General features: G+C 41.2%; 1 protein-coding gene across 2 annotated transcripts in view; it reads right to left on the reverse strand.

Annotated features, from left to right (window-relative positions):
- Positions 1 to 5,297: 5,297 nt before the first annotated feature.
- axin1 (axin 1) overlaps positions 5,298 to 19,731 on the reverse strand; it is a 28,246-nt gene continuing 13,812 nt past the window's right edge. For both annotated transcript variants that reach the window (XM_073495214.1, XM_073495213.1), the window contains exons 6-11: positions 16,492 to 17,021; positions 16,244 to 16,408; positions 15,169 to 15,417; positions 14,888 to 14,995; positions 9,321 to 9,470; positions 5,298 to 9,044 (exon numbers count right to left, since the gene is read on the reverse strand). In XM_073495214.1, the coding sequence (XP_073351315.1) occupies positions 8,918 to 9,044; positions 9,321 to 9,470; positions 14,888 to 14,995; positions 15,169 to 15,417; positions 16,244 to 16,408; positions 16,492 to 17,021 (1,329 nt within the window). In that variant the 3' untranslated portion in view covers positions 5,298 to 8,917. The remainder of the gene's footprint in view (positions 9,045 to 9,320; positions 9,471 to 14,887; positions 14,996 to 15,168; positions 15,418 to 16,243; positions 16,409 to 16,491; positions 17,022 to 19,731) is intronic.

Consider the following 19,731-nt stretch of genomic DNA (forward strand, 5'->3'; position numbering starts at 1 on the left):
TTTTGGTGGCAAAGGATCCGAGCACAAAAATATGTTTCAACATGGTGGCTGTGGCTCAGGACCTAAAGTGGGTCGTCCAGTAACATGTCCACTAATCGGAAGGTCGGCGTTCGATCCCTGGATCCCTCAGCTGCAGGTCGAGGTAGCCTCTGGCAAGATGCCGAACCCCAAATTTCTCCTGATAGCCGTTGCATTGGTTTGTGAGTGTGTGTGGATGGCTGAGCATAAAACGGGGCGCTTTGGATAGCAAGCGCTGTATCACTTCTGATGAGCAGGTCAGTCTGATGAGCAGCTGGGCCATCGGTGTATGAATGTATGTATGTGTGGGTGAATGTGACGAGGGTTGTAAAGCTCTTTGAGAAGTCGATAGAATAGAAAAGCGCAGTGCAAGTCTGTTTATCATTACAGATCGGTGTATAGAGTCCACAAGCAAACATGTGTGCTTCAGCCAGATATTACTTTTACTATTACAGAATGCTCCACTATCAGATACACACTCGATCAAAAAGGTTTATATTTACTAAAAGTGAAAAAATTCTCAGTATTTCCCGTTTCCACCATTTGCCTTAACCATGGCTTGCACTTTGGTGTTTATTTAACTTCTCTTCAGCATTTGAGAATCTGCGTTATCCCAGCACTTTTTAAGAGCAGCACAGAATGTGTCTCGTCGTCTTACAGCATGTTTCACCTTCTCAAACGGTCCCAAAGATGTTCAAAGGTCTGCAGCTGTGGAGTGAGGGCAACTCCAGAGCACCACTTGCTCTTTGTTCGATGCGGGTCAGTGTCCTGCTCAGAAAGTCTGAGGGGAAAGTGGTGCTTCTCCTCCTGTCCACCCTGTGCCGGTCAACACAACACCACAGTAACTCTCCGCACCATGTGTGACCGTATCTATGTTCTGCTACTGTTTTTTTGGGGGTCTATAAGTTTTTCTAACTGCTGCAGGACATTAATATAATCTGTTTCTTTTGTATCTTGCATGCAGATGCTGTTCTGTCCTGTCAAGATATTCATGTTTTCACTGGTATATTTGAATTACATTTTATGACAACTCTCAGAAAAGCATATGCAGTTATTAAAATCTCAAAATTTGTATTGGTACCTGGTGTAGCAGACTTAAGAGGAGGACTCAAGTCTTTTTGGACCCGACCAGACAACCTGTCGTTGCTTTTACTTGTATTCCACAATGATTGTATTCATGGCATGTTTCTCTTTGGTGTAAAATATTAATATATTTGAAGTTAATATGTTTATCAATGAGTGCACTTAAGCATTTGTGAATTGTGCTTTTTTTAATGTGTGTATTTTGTGTATTTAAAATTCTCAATGCTGTGAACACTTTCAGTTTGTTTCTCCAGATGAAAGCAGATCTTCAGTATCTCTCTCTGTCTCGCTGTGAGCTTGTGTCCTACCTCAGAGCTGTAAAAAGACAAATCTTAGTTGTGTTCTCTTCAGTTGTGTAAGATGTAATTTTCCTCTTCAGAGAATAATCCCCACACAGAACATTTACCCTTCGCACTGAACAGTTTTTCCTCCAGTGTGTTTACTGTGATTTTGCCCTTTCCTCTACAGTATGTACTTAAGTGTCTCTCTGTTCGTTTGGTTTCTTTACGTAACAGCCTGTAGATTTGAAGGTTGTATATATATTTAAAAAGATATTTATCAAAATGTTTTAGCACACAATGTATTTGAATGACCAAATAAAATATTTTCTGCCGTGGAGGTTTGATTCGACTGAAAACGTGCACGAAAATCAAATAAAAGATATTTTAGCTCATATTTTATTATCATACATAAGCCCTTGCTAAAAAACTGCGAAGAGATGTCTGTTTCTGGCTTCCTCACTCTGAGCATTTGCCGGCTTTGCCATTAACGCTCTCGATTGCACAAATGAAGGAGCCCTTTAACTTCTAATAAATGTAATTTTAAAGTACTTTCATGCCACAGCTGCACTCTGTACAGTGTCTCAATAATTGTTTGCTCTGCTCGTCACGGCACCCGTGGACACACAAATTGAGATGGCCTCACAAAGCGCACGTAATATTAAGTAAGTAATATTGCTAGTGCTGTCGAGCGTATAGGTCAGCAAACAGAAAACCAATTAGCTCACTGAATATTTTTAGCTCGTACGGCGCTCTTGATTATTTACCTGCGTTGGTTCTTATATTGACTTTTATAGCAGCTTTTATCAGCTTTAATAGAGCAAAGGCAGCTGATTATTCAGTATTGAGTGTAGAAATAGTGCAGAAGAGTATACACAGTTGAAAATGTCTGACTTTAACCGTTAGCTAGCAAGCTACCTAGCTGTAGTAATCATGAAGGAGGCAAAGACAGACTGTTTTTGTAAAGCGACACACAGTCGGTGTGTAAATGGCTCAACAAAACATTTTGAATCATTACAACCAATGTTTCTAACCTTAACCTCAGGCGTTTTTGTTTTTTTTCCTTCTTTTGATTCTATAGAGTGCAGCTTTTGCACACCTTAAGGTCGACAGGTGTGTAGGAGAACACCGAAGGCCGACAACATCAGGAAAAAGACTCCGAAATACCAAAACGTTGTGAAGTGGACAGTGTGCGGGAGTCTTTTTCCTCTTCTTGAGTCTAAAAAGATGAATTCATGACCACATTGTTAAGGACGATGATTCACAATGTCGACATAATTGTGCAATTATGGCCTCTCCGGCCTTCCGTAGCTCTGACAGCAGATGACATAAAGAGACGCACTGACCCGCGCCGACTACATCTCCATTATCAGAGAAGTTAAATGTACTGCCACTGATGGAACAAAGCTTTTACTGTAGCACACATCTCACACTTAGCTAACTGTGCATCTACAAAGTGGGGTCAGAGTGGGTAGTTCTTGTGAATGTTAAAGCCTTATGTGATGCAGCTGCGGAAATTGGGCCTGTTAGATGGAAATGTACACTTACATCACACAAACCTTGACAGGGTTCATGTAGGTGCTGCGGTTTCGGTGGAAGCATGCTGAAATTACTCTGAGGTTGTTCAGATTATAGTGCGGTTTGAGGTCAGTCTGTAAAAATAGGAGATGTGAAGATGCTGCTTTACGGTCGGACATTGCCGTCTTACGAACACATACATACAAACAGGAGGGAGGATTTGGATCAAAGGTAGAGATGTGTCAAGACTTCATAGAGCTCTTTGCAGTTAGAAAAACAGCTCTGCCTTCAAGGCACCAAAGGGAAATGAGATTTCTATGTATAGTTACATTCGGCTGATTATTCCACCCAATGTGGTACTGAAATAGGCTGCAAGTAGCTACGTAAGTAGCCAGAGCAGCGCAAAGACAAGATAAACTAACAATCTATACCTCACAAGGACGATGTGAGAAACCTTGGAGGACACAATTGAAGGAATGATCACACCTCGGCAAGATTCGAGCTGTAGATGGTTGAGGCACTGATGAATGTTCATAGTATCAAGATTCGCAGCACAACAATGGCTCTCTCCAAATGAAAAACATAATATCTGAGGTGATAATTGACCAGGAGAGACAAGCAGCTATTATCAAGTGCACTTAATGAGAGTCAGTGTGTGACATTTTCAGCGTGTGCTTCGCCTTCTTCTGATGACAGAACCAACACAGACACAGAGAAACCAATCCAACCAGTTCAGTGTTTTGCCATCAGATGAGGATCAGATCAGGTGGGTTCATCTTGACATTATGTGCATCTCAGGGTGGCTGTGCACCAGCCTCTTGTTTGCCATATTGTATCAAACCAGGCTATCTATTACGAACTAAAAGGCAAACAAGTGTCCTTTATATCCTCTCTGCCTCCTCTCTGCCGAGGTTACAAACTCATGCCCCTTTGGATCAGAGGAGCAGATGAATGCAGCGAGTGGTGTTTACAGGCGAGTCGGCATGCTGCAGAGTGAGCTCATCAACAGGAACATCAAGGAACGACGTGTAGCAGGAAGAAGTCATACAGTGTCAGAGAGGTGTGAAATAATTGGGTCAAAACACCTGCAGTGCAAGATTTAAATGTAGCCGTCTAAAAAAAGGTTATTTATTTGTTTTAACTCCAACAAGGTGCTTGAAGGCATCGACTAAACAGCTCGTTCATGTCACCAAAAGAGGTTGTTTTTTATTTTCTAATATGAACCGCCTAGTAAATCATCAGTCCAGTCTGAGCCTGTGGGTTGAGATCACAACTAACACATCATGGCAGCAGCCGCAGCCTTAATTGTGCCAAACATCCTGTTTTCATTTTAGCAGCTCTCCCAAGTATGCAGCGTTGATTAGCTTGTGTCACTGAGTCAAGGTAAGGGCGGGCTATCTCTGCAGGAAATTGATTATTTATTCCAAATCAATATGTTAACACCCAGTGGAGGAGAGAGGCGTGTGTGGGGCTACATTCCTCCATTCAGCAGGATTTCACAGCCCTGTTCTCCTCATAAAACCTGTTCAGTTTTTTGTTTTTCCACGATTCATCCTCTGGATCATCCGACGTGCTTGTCCAAATGGTTTTGGTGGACGAATCTCTGAGATGAGCAGCCCATCACCAGTAACCTGAGAGTGCCCTCTTCAGTCTGTGACGTAACACTGCAGCTCTGCTTGGCTTCAAAACAACAAAAAGATGCTGCACATACAGAACGCAGCACTCAGGGCACCCATTAAAAATTCATTCGCACAAAGACAGATAGCACAAACAAGTCATCCGCCAAGGACGTTATGTTTCCACCTGTTGGATGGTTTGTCAGCAGGATGACACAAACACTACAGGACAGATTTCCACAAAACTTGGATGGAGGATGGTCCCATTAACTTTTGGTGTGGATACAGATAAAGGGACGGTCCAGGAATTATTTCTCACTTTCTTTAACATTTTGTTAATTTCTCAGATGGATGAAAAATATCAGGCATATTTAGTTGGCTGGTATGAGTAAAATTAAAAAAAAAAGCTTCTTTTGTCCAACTAACAGTCCAAAACCCAAAGACTCCTCATTTACTATCATAAATGCAGAGATACAAGTACAAATACTTTACTGTACTGACTTTTCATTTATACTCCCTACATTTTAACACAAATATCTGCACTTTCTACTCCTTTGAATGCCTCTGAGTAAATTACAAATTATTTTTATTTTGTGTCCGACGCCGCCTTCCCAACATCGCAACACTGATTTCTTGTCCTTTTGCAACCTCTGCATAAATGCAGAAAATCAGCAAATCCTAAAACTTAAGAAACCAGTAAATATTCGACCTTTTTGCTTGAAAATTACCGACACAATTATCTGATTATCAATCACTCAGAACTCAGGTGCTGGTTTATTGCATGTATTTATTGTCCAGGTACCTTTTAAATGGTAACCATGCTAGTTAACGTGAACAGAAACAGGTCCAGGGTACTGAATGTGCTGACTGGGCTGCTGGTTCATGACAAGTTAAGTTACATATTTACATAGAAAAAGGTGGAATAGTGACAAACATTAAATGAGAAAATAATAAGAAAAAGTCTAAAAAAAAACAAAAAAACAAAACAAATACAAAGCAAGTCCCTGGTTTTTATGTCCCCACATCTGTCTGAAAGTCGCACTGCAGACATCATTAGCATAGTAATAAAGGCACTCTGATGTTTATTATATACATTTCATTGATCTTAAATAAGGGAAGTTTAATTTTGGGGCTTTCACAGTAAGAATCATAACAGATTTGATGCGCTTTATTTCAAAAGAAATAATAAAAATCAAGATAACACAAAGTATTTAACTTGATCATATACTCACAAATGTATAATTTAACATACAAAGGATCACTGGAGTGAAGTACACTAAATATATTAAATTGATTTAAGTTAGCAGTCTAAAAAAAGGAAGAAAAGGCAGCACCGAGAAACCCAGCATCTCCAACCAGGAGATGTTCCTTCACTGGGTTTCTATGCGACGACACACATGATACAGCACTCTGGTTTCAAGGTCCACTTGTCTTTCTGCCTCTTGTTCCATAACAAAAGAAAAAGCTTTTATTAAAGCACGCTCCTCACTGTGGACTCCAGCACAATGACGGGGTACAGAAACAAAACAAACAAAACAAAAACATGGCGGCCTTGAATCTTGATGTCATGTAGCTTCTCCAGCTGACTGCGCCATGACTTCTATTTCACTTCAATTTGTGCTTTTTCAATGCCAGAGTATCTTTTACATGGTTCAATTAAGGGGACGGGAAATATAAACGAGGCGAGGAATATTTTCAGTGTTGCAATAATAAAAAGATCTAAATGCCCTGCAAGCTGATATTCATAACAAGATGCTTCAGAAAAACTGCAATCATGAACACCATTCTGGCCTTTCATGCAAGAGCGTCAGTGTTTTTATGATAACAAAAGTGCTGCCATGAAAATGAAGAGGAATATCAATGTGAGAGGGTAATTCAAGAGCGGGCCAACAGAACACACCATCTACTTTTTCTCTTTGGTGTAACGTGATCTAACAAAAGTAGATCTTTTAGCACTAAACAATTCATTCCTGCCAGGCACAAGATGTAGCTGTGGTAAGCTAGAGAAGGCTAACAGGTTAGAGATCAGCTCTTCTTAATTGATCGATCGACTAAGCAGTGATTAAAAAGTTTAAGGGCCCCGACACACCAAAGCAGCATCAACGGAACTGGCGGCGACAAGGGCTGAATGTTACGTCGCGGCCAAAAGCTGAACTTGAACGCACCACGAAGAGTACAGCGATGGACAACAATCGTACAAGTTGCGCTTTTGTCTTTCAAAAATGGAAACCGAAAGACTGCTATGATAAAGCAGTGTTACTCATCCACTTTCACTGATATAGTCACTTCTAACCAAGAAAATGTCCGAGAGGTCAAGGGGGAAGAGGCGAAGGCGGAAAATAAGGGGGAACTGAGCTGAAATGGGTGAAAACATAGTAACTACAGCGACAGGCTCGATGGGGTTTCCCTCCCTTTTTCCGCTTCACTTAACTGAACAGCCAAATCAAGAGTGATTTCTGCCAAAAAAGCTGCCAACAAGGGCCAACTGTGCAGGGACACACCGCAACAATCACAGCCAATGACGCTCACCGACTGTCCTGACATTGCCCGACGGTTGGTGTGTCAGGGCCCTGGGATGGTAAGTCATGGGGATCAGAGATAAACATGTACGGACATCGAAGCTGGGGAAAGAAACATAATTTTAGCATAGAAGTGCAGCAATTCAGTATATATTAGCCCTCATCAGCCGAGCACTCCTGTGGTAAAGCACTTACAGCATGTTTAAATACGTGTTTATGTGACCGTCGACTCGCTGATAGTACTCTAATGACATTCTCGAGCTTTCTCATTCAAATGCTGTGATATGACCTCTGCTGGACAGACTCAAGGGCCTCGCTGCACTGCAGGGACATGAACTCATATGCATGTGCGTGTCTACAGGCTGAAAAGCTGCTCTTGTATTTCATATGCAGCACTTAACCTCTACTGCTGCAGGCAGTACTTGATTTTATAAACTGAGCAATAAGCAAATCAGTGATACAGTGGAATTAAATAAATTGGCAAACTGGCCTCCAAAGAAAAATTATCCAGATTTCCATCAGCTCTGATTTAAAAAAATAGGTGAAATTACTCGGCCAGGATCAAGATTAATCATCAAAAACAGCCCCGACCAGACTGAAATCTCAGCCTAATGGATTAAATTAAATTAAGAGACATTTATTCAGACAGGTTTTTAATAACCTGACTGTTGTCATGAGGAGCCTCCAGATATTTTTAACATTTTTCTAATGTTACCTATTTACTGAGTTAATTAAGATAAATGGCCGGTGTAGTTTTTTTTGGATTAGGGCGACTAAATTATAAACCAACTTGCATAGTTCATGTTTCCAATCACTTCACATTTTACTGCATTATTGCATCGACTGTGTTATTCCAAAACTTCAACTGGGCTCGGTTAAAGACGACGCACTAAGAGACAAACATAGCCATCAGCTACATTTACATGCAGTACACAGCAAATGACCAGCAGAATAAAAACAACCAGTACAGTGTGCAGTCATGCAACTCAATAAAACAGCCCTGGTAAAACCTATTTCCTCATATCCTGATGATTTTTGTAGATTTTTGAAAGTTTTCGAATATATTCCTGAACACTGCCCCTTTATTTAAGTTGATAAAACACCATAATCATCTTAAAAATACTATTATAAGACACTGAGCTGTTGTACTGGATCGCAGTGCGCTGTGCAGGTGTTTCTATTTTCCTGGTCACTCATGTTTGGTGCTGCAGCCTACGTGGACACATAGTCAGTGGTATAAAATACAATGAAAGTGCAGCCTGACTGAAACAAAACAAAGTACTGTAAGTAAAGTATTAAAAAGCGCTAAGAGGAACATAAACGTTAGAGTCCAGAAGACTCTTGACAATGAATGAAACAAAAATCAACCTTTTGTAGGATTTTGATCGTCTTCAACAGGGGCAACACTCCCGCTTCAATCGGAGTGAACATGAGCATTTTAAATACTTAAATAGATATAAAATTTTGTTATCTTTTAACACAAACTGTACACATCTAGTACCAATACATATAAAAATTACAAGTGTGGTTACTTCAGAAAGGACCTTCTGATACATCATATCAAAAATATGTAGCTTTAGTAGCACTTTTGTTCTTCATTTATCTAGTAAACTTTACAATGCTACATTACACTCCAGATGAAGTGAATGAGGTCTTTTTTTTTCTTCTTCTAGTCCAACATCACTGCAGCGGCGCTGTCAAGCTTTAAAAGTCATCTGCTGTGGTCACTGCTTCGCTCTTAAACTCAAGATCCACTTCTACTGCATCACTTTCTTCTCCGTTCCTCCGGTTTCAATCCCACAGCACTTCCTCTTCGCCTTCCAATCGCTCCTCAACCTATCACGCGCCGGCTTTTTTCGACTCCTTCCTCTTCAACGTGCCCACTTCAATCGATTTTCTCGACCTTCCCGATAATCTTCTCCTCAAAGATGGGCAAGATAGCGTCATCTTCACGTACCTCTTCGAACACCACCCCGCAGTCAAACTCGTCGCTTACCTTCTTGAAATAATACCTGAAAAGAGAGGGAAGAGTTTTAACTTCTCCAGCTGTGACATTTACTGACATTGTGCACAGAAAGCAACACTTATCTATCTTAATGTTACATCAGAAACCAGCGATTGTAACTTTTTTTTAGAAAAGCTAATTCTACACAAGCTGCCTGACAATTTTATTTAACTGGTTTGGATGTTACACCGATAACGACAGCTCTAATAACATTTAACAGACGCTGATATTAGAGCTGTGACGCGTCTCTTGAAAAATATGTCAATTTAAATCATCATCTTACCTGTAATTTCCTTTCTTTGTTAGCAGTTCTTTGAACTGGCCCAGTGTGACGACCCTCCCTTTGACAGACGTCCTGTACGGTATCAGCTCCTCACAGAAGTAATAAGCCACCGTAATGTTTTCACACGGCTGCTTTTTAGTGGCTTTATGTCTGCAAAGGGAAAGAAAAGCTATTCAGAGACAGTCATTATTAACAGAGAGACTAACGGGAACTACAATTACAAACTGAGACTGTATAACTGGGGAAACTAACAATCTGCAGCGAGCTGCAACGATTAATCGATTAGCTGTCAACCATTAAATTAATCGCCAAGGGTTAAGCCATGCTCGAGATAGACGCTTAGTTAACTGCCACTTAGCCATCTCCGAACTCAAGGGAGATTTAAAGAAGGATTTCAAGGACGAGCTAACAACGCTGAGACACGAGCTAAACGAGAAGCTAACTGAAGTCGGGACCAGGCTCCAAGGCCACGACCAGGCGATCACCGATGCAGAGAAGCGCATTTCGGATATAGAAACAAGCGGCGCTGCAACGAAAGACGCTCTGCTGAGCCTGTCGAGAGAGCAAGGCAGGCTGCGGGGAAAAGTATGCAATTTGACTGATGGAAGCTGAACATGAAAAACTCAAAAGACAGGGGTTTAAATATGTCTTCTCCTCCTCAAATAGATCTAAGCATACTAGGGGAGTAAATACTAATCTCAGGAAGGGTGACATATGAACATTTATCTACTATCAAAGATAAGGAAGGTAGATTCGTAATGATCCGTGGCAAAGTTAATGGAACTTTGTTTACTCTATACAATGTGTATATCCCTCCTGGTTCAGAACCAAATTTCTATGCCCAAGTAATTGAAAGGATTGCAATTGAAGCACAGGGGATTTTAATACGTGCAGGTGATTTTAACACTGCGCTTAACCCAAACCTTGATTCAACTGGGATAAGAATATCTCGCCCCCAAAAAATAACAAAGAAAATTAATTTACTATTATCAGAAATAGGATTAATTGATATCTGGAGACACCTAAATCCATCAGTCAAAGACTATACCTTTTGTTCATCCCCACACCAAACATATTCCAGGATTGATTACTTTTTAATATTTGGAACAGACAGTAGCAAAGTACAAGACTGTCATATCGGAGCAATGGATCTTTCAGACCACTGCCCACTATACCTGTCCCTAAAAATGACCTGTAGGAGGAAACTTACACACTGGAAACTAAATCCTAGTGTACTCAACAACAGCAGGACAGAACAGTTTGCGAAAGAAATTAAAGAATATTTGGAGTTCAATGATAATGGAGAGGTTTCTCCACCCATACTCTGGGATGCCTGCAAGGCAGTAATGAGGGGGAGGGCGATTGCAGTGACATCTTTTCTTAAGAAACAGAGAGAAACTAAAATTAAGACTCTCCAGACTGAACTCAAAAACCTAGAATCTGAACATAAAGAATCACCAGACCCAAAGGTTAAAATAGAAATAAAAAAGAAAAGAAACCAGATTGAAGAGTTATATTCTCAAGAGATCCAAAAGAAATTGATATACACAAAACAAAATATTACGAAGGGGGCAGTAAATATTCAAGACTATTGGCATATAAACTGAGAAAACAACAGGCAGATAATGCAATATACAAGATAAGGGACCCGAAAACCAATATCATTTATCACCAAGTTCAGGAAATTAAAAACTGTTTTAAAGCATACTATGAAAAACTATATTCGCAACCTCAAGTCAATACCGACCAGAAAATGGAGTCACTACTCAAATCCTTAAATCTACCAAAACTCACGGAGGAAGAAAATAAATTATTAGCTTCTCAAATTTCAAAAGAAGAAATCTACTCAGCTATTTCAAGACTCAAAGCTAATAAATCTCCACTAACTAAAAAATATCAACTGAGGAGAGGAACTGAAATGTTTAAATGGTTTTCATATGACTCAGATTTTGTACCATCAGGTATGACACAAGGTTCAAAAGTTGGACCGAAAATGGACTCACGGCATACTGCACACTCTTAGATCAGGATAAAGTTTTGAGTTTCCAGGACCTAAAAGAAAAATTTGGTCTCCAAAACCAAGATCATTTTAGATATCTACAAATCAGGGATTTTGTGAGCAAGAAATTGGATTTTACCTCAGGGAGGGATGAAATTTTTAACATTTTTAAGAGGGCTTACAATAATGCCACCCTCCAAAAGATAATATCCAAACTATACTCAGCTCTTCAAAATCTTAAAGGAGATCATACTCTAGAAATTTAGGAAAGATGGGAAGCAGAGGGAGGCCTCACAGTCTCACAAGAGGAATGGGACAGGACTTGCAGACAGCAGTGGTCAGTGACAAGCTCCCCCTCCTGGAGGGAATTCAGCTGGAGAAACGTGACTCGATTCTTTCGTTCTCCAGCACAAAAGAGCAATTACTCCGATCAGACTGCCTGCTGGAGGTCCTGTGGGAATACTTCAGCAAATCATTTTCACATTTTTTGGGGCTGTCCCTCTGTGGCTCCATTTTGCAGAGTGATTCTTGGGGTCCTGGAAAATGTTTCTAAACTTCAAAGTCATGTACCTATGTAATCTGGATGGACTTGAATATGCAAAGCGGGATAAATACCTGTTGAGAGTGCTGTTAGTGGGGTGTAAAAAGGCTCTGACCAGAAAATGGCTTAAGAAAGACAAACCAACAATAAACGAGTGGATTGATGTAATTTACAAGAAGAGAACTGGTCAAAATGGCTCAGCTATGTGTTAACTGTAAGACCTGATTTCATATAGACCGCAAAGACAAGGTCAAACCCTCCATCAAGATTTTATTTTTAATCCTTCCCCTATTTTTGAGCAGCATCCTTATATTCTTATGTATGATGTGCTTATTTTGACTCTGCTGCTTCACATAATGCATAATCCTCCCCCCGTCATGTTATGTTTGTTATGTTGTATGTTTTTTTGTTGTTTTTTTTTGTGCCCAGTTGGCACATATGTGTGTGTTACTAAGAAAAAACTAATAAAAAGTATATTAAAAAAAAAAAGTAATAAGTAATAAGTAAATATTTTGACAATCCATCCATCGTTTGAGTAATTTTCATTGCAAACCGAATATCTTTGGGTGGTGGACGAAAGATATTTGAGGATCTTGGGCTTTTGGAAAACACTCAACATTTTTCAACAACTGATCGATTAATCAAAAAAATGAATCATCAGATGAATCAACAATGAAAATAAGCGTTAGTTGCAGCCCTAAAAACTCATTTCAAACGACGTATTACAGAAAAAAGATGGACAAACTAAATAAGTCAAATACATGAAGTGAAGAGGATGAAGTCTGACAGGAAGTCTTGTACTTTTTAGTGAAAGATGTAAACATAACCTCACAGGGAATGATGTCTGATGTCAGTCTATACTCTGCATCGTAAAGGTTTCTAATCAATATGTGCAATTACATTACAAGTGGTGAGAGAAACGATACAGGCTAACGTTCATGTTTTCTGGGTCACATGCCGGCTGACTGACTCAAGTTTTGAACAAGTTGGACAGGTTTTAGATCACAACGGACCGGTGAACAAAGAGCGGAGTCTTTCAATAATCAGTTCTGGAGGTAAACAACACCGAGGGCCATCTAAGGACAGCTTAGTATAGATAGGAAACGCAATAAACATGGTAAACAAGGAAAATGGCGAGCACTGTTTCTACAGGATGAATAAGTCATACATAACTGAACTGAAGTGGAGCTACTGTAGAAACCAGAACAAAACAAAAATAATAGATATCGCTGTAAACAGGTTTTTGCTATTTTCTAGTTTGGGAGAAAATGGATAAAAATGACAATAATGATAAACCGCTAAGAGTCTGCAGGACTGAAAACAACGCACCAGGAACTGGTTAAATTAAGATAAAGATTCTGGCGACTGGAGATCGGTCAGCTGATGAAAGGTTGGCTTGCAAGCAATTTTAGTAAATGGGTACTCGAGTATTCATGACTTCCTCTGAGTAGGAGAGGCCCTGCAATGCTTCTTACCAGCAGCCTTTGGGTGTGCCACGATGTACAATGAGATAACGTTATCCTTGGTGATCTCATGTGTTTTGTACCAACTTGAACAACCACAAAACCGTTTTTGGCCTGCGAGGGACCAAGTTACTTAAAGTTTCAGATATTAGTGCATTTTTTTTAGTGAATGAACGTCTAAGACCAGTTTTCAGGATAAAGCCCACTTGAATCTTACATCATGTTGCATCCATCTGTCCTCTAACAGATGCCAACATGTAGGAGGAGGCCAGTTTTACATGCTATTACGGTAGAGATGTAGATTAGGTGCTGCAGCAGCTGCGACAAACATCTCAAGGAGGCAAATAAGGTACTTATCCCTTCGCTTCCGACTGCTGCAGTTTACTTCAAAAATGGTCTGAGTCATACCTCCGTCAAATCTGAACAAACTGACATTACACAGATATTTTTAGACTCAGTGTGACTGAATAAACTCACCCCTAATGCCAGAAGTTGCATATTAAACATCATGTTTTTAAGTGTTTTTAGCTATCTGATTACACTAATATAGCTACCTCTGCATACTTTTTGGTGCTTTATACTTTTATATCTCATGCTCTTTATTCTCTTTCTTCGTAAAAGTGAGACTGCAACTCAAACATCACCACCAGGTTATTTCAAAACTAGAAATCCTTCATTTTTTTGCAAGGTTGGACGTTGGAAGCACTGAGAGGTCATTTAGTTGTGGTCCAGGCACGCACCAAAGTCCTGAACCTCCTCACGGTCCTCACCGCTCTCACAGCAGGCTTCACTCTTTGGCACTGCCACGTAATCTTGCCTTTCATCTGCCTCTTACACACTTCTCCTTTTTCCCCTCCATCTGTTAAGTACCCATCTGAGAGGGCAGTCGAACATCAAACGGAAAAGTGTTTCCGACAAAAAACATCAAAAAGCCGACCCTCTCCTGCAATACTTCTGCCTCAGCAAGAACACTTCAACTCCGTCTGTGATCCTCGTTCTGGTCTTGATGGGAAACAACCATCAAGGGAGCTGATGAACCATCAGGTCTTGTGGAGAAATTATACAGTTAATAGTCTTTTCTCACTCGCTGCCAGTTATCTGTTAAAATCATAGACGGCTCTAGTTAACAGTAGTAGGTAAGTCTCATTCTTTGCCTCCATCTTGTTCATTATTTCTTTTTTGGACACCTTGTTGTGTAAAAGCAGTGTAATAGCTACCATCTTTAGGTGATAAGGAGTGTGTGGATGCTGTTGGCTCTCATCCATACATTAATGAAAGCATGAAAAACTAGACAAGATTACACATTTGTGGGACACTACATCATGACATTACAAATGAAGCACACAGAGGAGGGGATTAGGAAAGGAAAATGCTCATTACGGATTTCTAAATGTTTCTTTTAGTAGCTCTAAAAAAAAACAAAAAAACAAAAAACACATCATTCTGGGTTACTAATCTACCAGTAATGAGAATGGGAGGTGACGTGAGGGTGCCATGACTCATGGGGATTATGGGGTATTTGGAGATAGTGGGAAAAGTTACTGGTAGGACACAGTTGACATACTCGGGCTCGGAGAGCTCGCTGTCAGAAACGGCGGGCACCACGCTGAGCGGAGGGAACAGTGCAGGCCTGACTGCGGTGCGACCCCTCTGGATCACCTCCATCACATACCTGAGGGACCGAACAACCCCAGCAGTTAGACACAGAGCAGCCCTGAGGAGCACACAGGCTACAGAACAAAAGGGTAACGGTTTCATATTGACTACAGAGAAAAGGCTTCTTCCCCTATGGATCAAGTTAAAAAACGTCTGAGACAGATAACCGTGACGTGTCCGTCCACTTACCTTTGCTTGGGTTGTATCGTTCCAGACTTTATCTTCTCCTCCTCAAGCCGCCGGCGCACCTCCTCCAGCTGGATGAGGGGGCTGGGAGCTGGGTTGGGGGGCATGGTGGGATCCTGGATGAAAGGGTGAGACGGCTGCACGTTGTTACGCAGTTGGGTGCCGACGCACGGGTGCACCGGCCCCGGCCGCTCCGCTGAACTGAGACGGGATCCCTCATGGCCCGTTGTCCTCTTAGACCCAGTGGTACTCCTAAAATGTAAAGTTATGACTTATTAAATATCAACAATCAAACTGAACAAAGAAAGAGTATTCAAGAAAGGCTTTATTCTTCTTAGTCAGTGCTTACGCTTATATCCCTTTCACTCTGGACAACAAAACACTAACATCTGGCTTTTCGACTCCTGAACTGATCAGCAGTGATGGAAACATCACACCTGGGTCGCCATGATGTACTCGCCCTTGTTCTGGCGCCATGCTATAACATTACGGCACGTGAATAGTTTTCCATCCGTCTACTTTCAAGCAGCATTTGAACATTGTTCAGTCTGCACTGACTTTGAAAAACAGACTGACATAAAAGATATAAAAAATAGTAACCACTTTAGCATTGTCACTGGCCTCCACGCTGCTTTCTACTGCACCTTGTGTTCCCTGTTCCCATTATGTCGAATGTGTCACACTAGAAAAAAGAACAGAAAGTGCAAAGAAAAGAAAGGGTTGTCTACTGGCATTGAGAAAGGAGTCAACCCCCTACTTTTAGAGGATTTACCCATGTTTATAAAACCCAGATATATGAGCTAATTTTGGTTTAAAAATGGTATTTGGCTCAAACTAACAAAACTGTATTTATCACTTTCTTATTGGCCAAATGAGACCTTCCCCGTCTCTCTCAGTTGCCTGTGAATGATTTGTTGTTTAATGCTGCTGGACTGTGGATTTCTTTATGAAGAACTCGGGTCGGATTTTCTGCGACAGCTCAAAGGATGTGACTTTAAGCACTTTCTTGAGTCTCTTGTCTCAGTGCCTCTCTCCTCTCCGCTAACAGAGAGCAACAAAGTTAAACGTCATCACTGACCCGTATGGGCTCCTCTTATGTTGAACCATTTCCTTCTGTCCTTCCATCAGCCACAAAAGGATCTTCTGGTTTTTCTCCATCTCCTCTGCAGGCGCCGGCATGTCATAAGGTCGCACCTCCTCACCTTTCTTGAACGCTCTTTTACACTGTGTGCCACCTTTGCTGCTGAATAACAGAAGAAAACAATTGGTGGGTAAGAAGCAAAAAGCATTTTGGGAAAACTGATGGTGCTTAAAGTTGGTGCATACCTATACCCTGTATGCTCCATCGAGCTGGATCCCATGCCGTCTGCGTAGCTGCGAGACTTTGATCCGTAATGACTCGCCTCCACGCTCCAGGGCAAGCTGCCGTGCACGCGCATGGCTGCCTCAGCCTCCACCTGCTCTCTTAGCTTCCCGACGCCTGTGTGGTGGATGTGGTGCACGTGTTTGTGGTGGTACAGGTGGCTGTTGTCGCCCTTGAGACCGTGCCTGGATTGATGTTTACCCTGGCCTGAGGGCAGCGCCGTTCCGAGTCCTTTGCTCCCTGGTAAACCGTCAGGTGAGCGTGACTTGGGCGAGTGACGGCCGGTGCCTGGTGACTGGCAGCCGGGAGTCTTCATGACGCGCTGGACGTGGTCGTCCAGGATGCTCTCAGGGTTCTCCTCGTGAGCGTCTCTCATTAAAGGGTAGGTCGTGTCAGCGTAGCGGGGGTTGTAATTCTGTGGATAAGCACCAGGGGGGAGCCTGTGACTGTATAATGATGTTGCTACAGACATGACTTCATCACCTTCCTCCTCCTTTAGAGTAAAAGACACACAAAACAAAACATTACTTACAGGAAAATAAACGTGGAAATCCAGAGACAGCGTGAACATCTGAGGCATGTTGCATCAAACAGCTTATTCTCTACACATTTGAAACAACTGAGGATTTTTTCCATATGGCAACATGTGTTGCACTTATTTCAACCAGCAGATGGCAGATTTTCACCATAGGCTTACATGTGCCTACTCATTCTTACTGCAGAGGTTTGGAGACACACCAAGGATAAAACAGTATCAGATTCAGGCTGTTATACGCATGCACACAGAACATTTGTGTTGTTTCATGTAGCGACAAGTGCAGCCGATACAGTTTCAGCTCTGAGTGACTGGGACTAAATCGCTCTCTGACAGAATCCGCTCCGGGGGGAATCATGGGGTGGGGTGCTGCAGGCATTCATAATGGATTTTGATAAGCAGACACTGTAGGCAGTGGAGGGTGTGCAGTGATAAAAAAACACAGCAGCAGATGGAGAAATTCAGTCATGAAGAACTGGCGACGGTTAAGTTGCAGCACAACCACTGCTGCCGACATTATGAATACATGAATTACTAAACCCAATTTTTTCTCACTGGAGCTGCACATTTAAAATGAGGTTTGCTGTATCACTACATGTATAGTTTACTATAACTCTCCTCTATCCATGCAACTCTCAGGCCACCGTTTCCCATTTACAACCAGTCCAAAATGGTGCTGGCTGGTTTTAAAGGATCAAAAATTTCAGAAATGAAAATTCAGTCATTATCAACTCACCCCAGAAACGGATGAAGTTTTGTAGTCCACAAAACATTTCTAAAGCCACACAGCAAAACACAATGTACGTGTCTTGTTTTAAAATTTAAAAAAACAAACATAAAAAGGCTCCATATAGCTCATCCAGGATAATCCAAAAGATGTAATTTTCAATCTTTTTTACACAGAACAAGCTCACTGTAGCTGATACGGTGAAAGCGCACCCTGTCTGAAGTGGGTGAAATGGCTCGACTGCGTGTCGAGGGTCTAAATAACATCATCGATTTGGGATCCATTTTTTTCTGATTCATTGGGTTTTAAATTGTGGGTTTACTTGTTTCCATTTTTGATGAAGCCCAGCTGATATATTTGTTGGCTGATATAGTCTTATTATACACATATATGTCCTTCTGTCTGTACAGTATGTGTATACATGTGTCTGTTTCTTTAAAGTACATTGTTGCAAAACCAGTGTACTTTTAAAGTGTTTCATAAATGAAGTAAACTTGAGGCTTGAAACTTAGTTTTGAGTTTTAAAAAACCGGCACATAACATCTTCAAAAACATAGTTTGATAGCAGCTGGAGTTGTGAGCGCCATTGGGCAGCTTTTTAAAGTTAGAAACACTTTGGCAGAGAGAGAGGGAGGAGAGGGATGAAAGATATATAGTGGAAAGACAACAGTAGGTAGGAGTTTCACTTTTGTTTTGAAGCCAGCCCATGGCCAAACTTTTTTCTATCCGTTATGTTAATAATTAAATAAACCTCCACTTGTGAACATGCCAAACCAACTTTGTTTTGCCATCGCCCCGGGCTCACCATCGATTTGCTTTAACTGTATCAAACAAAACGTCATACTGCTCGTACATAAAGTTAACTTCACTGTGCCCACTGAAAAAGCCATATGCATCCACAGATGTTGTGGCAGGTTTTTAATATTTGATGCGTTATCCATGAAACCAGAACATCTTCATTTTTTTGAGCGTATTTTTCCACACTTTGTGTTTGGAAATGAAAATCCTTGACAACAGCAGACAGTTGAGATTCCACAGGTTACAGAGGTGGTGGATGTGGATTCACTGACAACAGTCAAGCTCATTTATACAACACGATGCCTCTCCTCGTGAAGCGTAACAGTACACATGCTTGTATGCTCCGTTATCTTGTTATCACTAAATAGAAATCCTGCTCGGACAAGCGAGTAATGATCATCCCGCTCACATGAGTCATTTTGCTATTGATTTGGTTTTGCGCACAGCACGCTGCTGCTCTTGTTTATGTGAATTATCTAGTGCATAGCTGGGCCACAAGGTCCATTGTTCCAAGAGATTACGTTAAATTGGCGCCATAATTTAATTCTTAGCCGACTGTGTGACAGAAGTGTGGCAGTAAGTTTAGTTACTCACATCCTCGTGAAATCCTGTGGATGTTTTCCTCACAGCAATAAAATAAAAACATCAATATTTAACCAGATGGTGGATTTTTTTTGCTGCAGAAATGCTTCATACATTATAACCGTATCATTTTTAATACCTCTGATTTTCCTTTTCTAACGGAGCGCCACTTGACGAAGGCAGTCATTTCAAGCTCGCCGCCAGGTTTAATAAAGCAAACCTCGGGCCGTGTGACGGCAGCTTCTCTCCTTTCAGGGCCAAACCACATAAATTGTCTGCCTTGAGACTAAATACTTGGCACCGTGCACTGAGAGAGATTTTCATTTGTGGTAGCAGCAACCATTTCATCACCGTTCAAGTGACATCAAACAGGCAGCACACTGTTCCGGGCTTACAAGTGGCCGAGCGTGCAGGTGCTCCATCTGATTCATCGACAAAGCCAGATCGCTGACAGGCCGAGGATTGAATTCTCCAAATGATTCATAATGTTTTTTTATTCCACGTTCAAATGGCTAGCCTCATTAATTTCATTAAGGCCAGACGGATTTAAGTCTCCTTTGT

This window comes from Pagrus major, chromosome 23, assembly GCF_040436345.1.
Source record: "Pagrus major chromosome 23, Pma_NU_1.0".
Taxonomy (NCBI): Eukaryota; Metazoa; Chordata; class Actinopteri; order Spariformes; family Sparidae; genus Pagrus; species Pagrus major.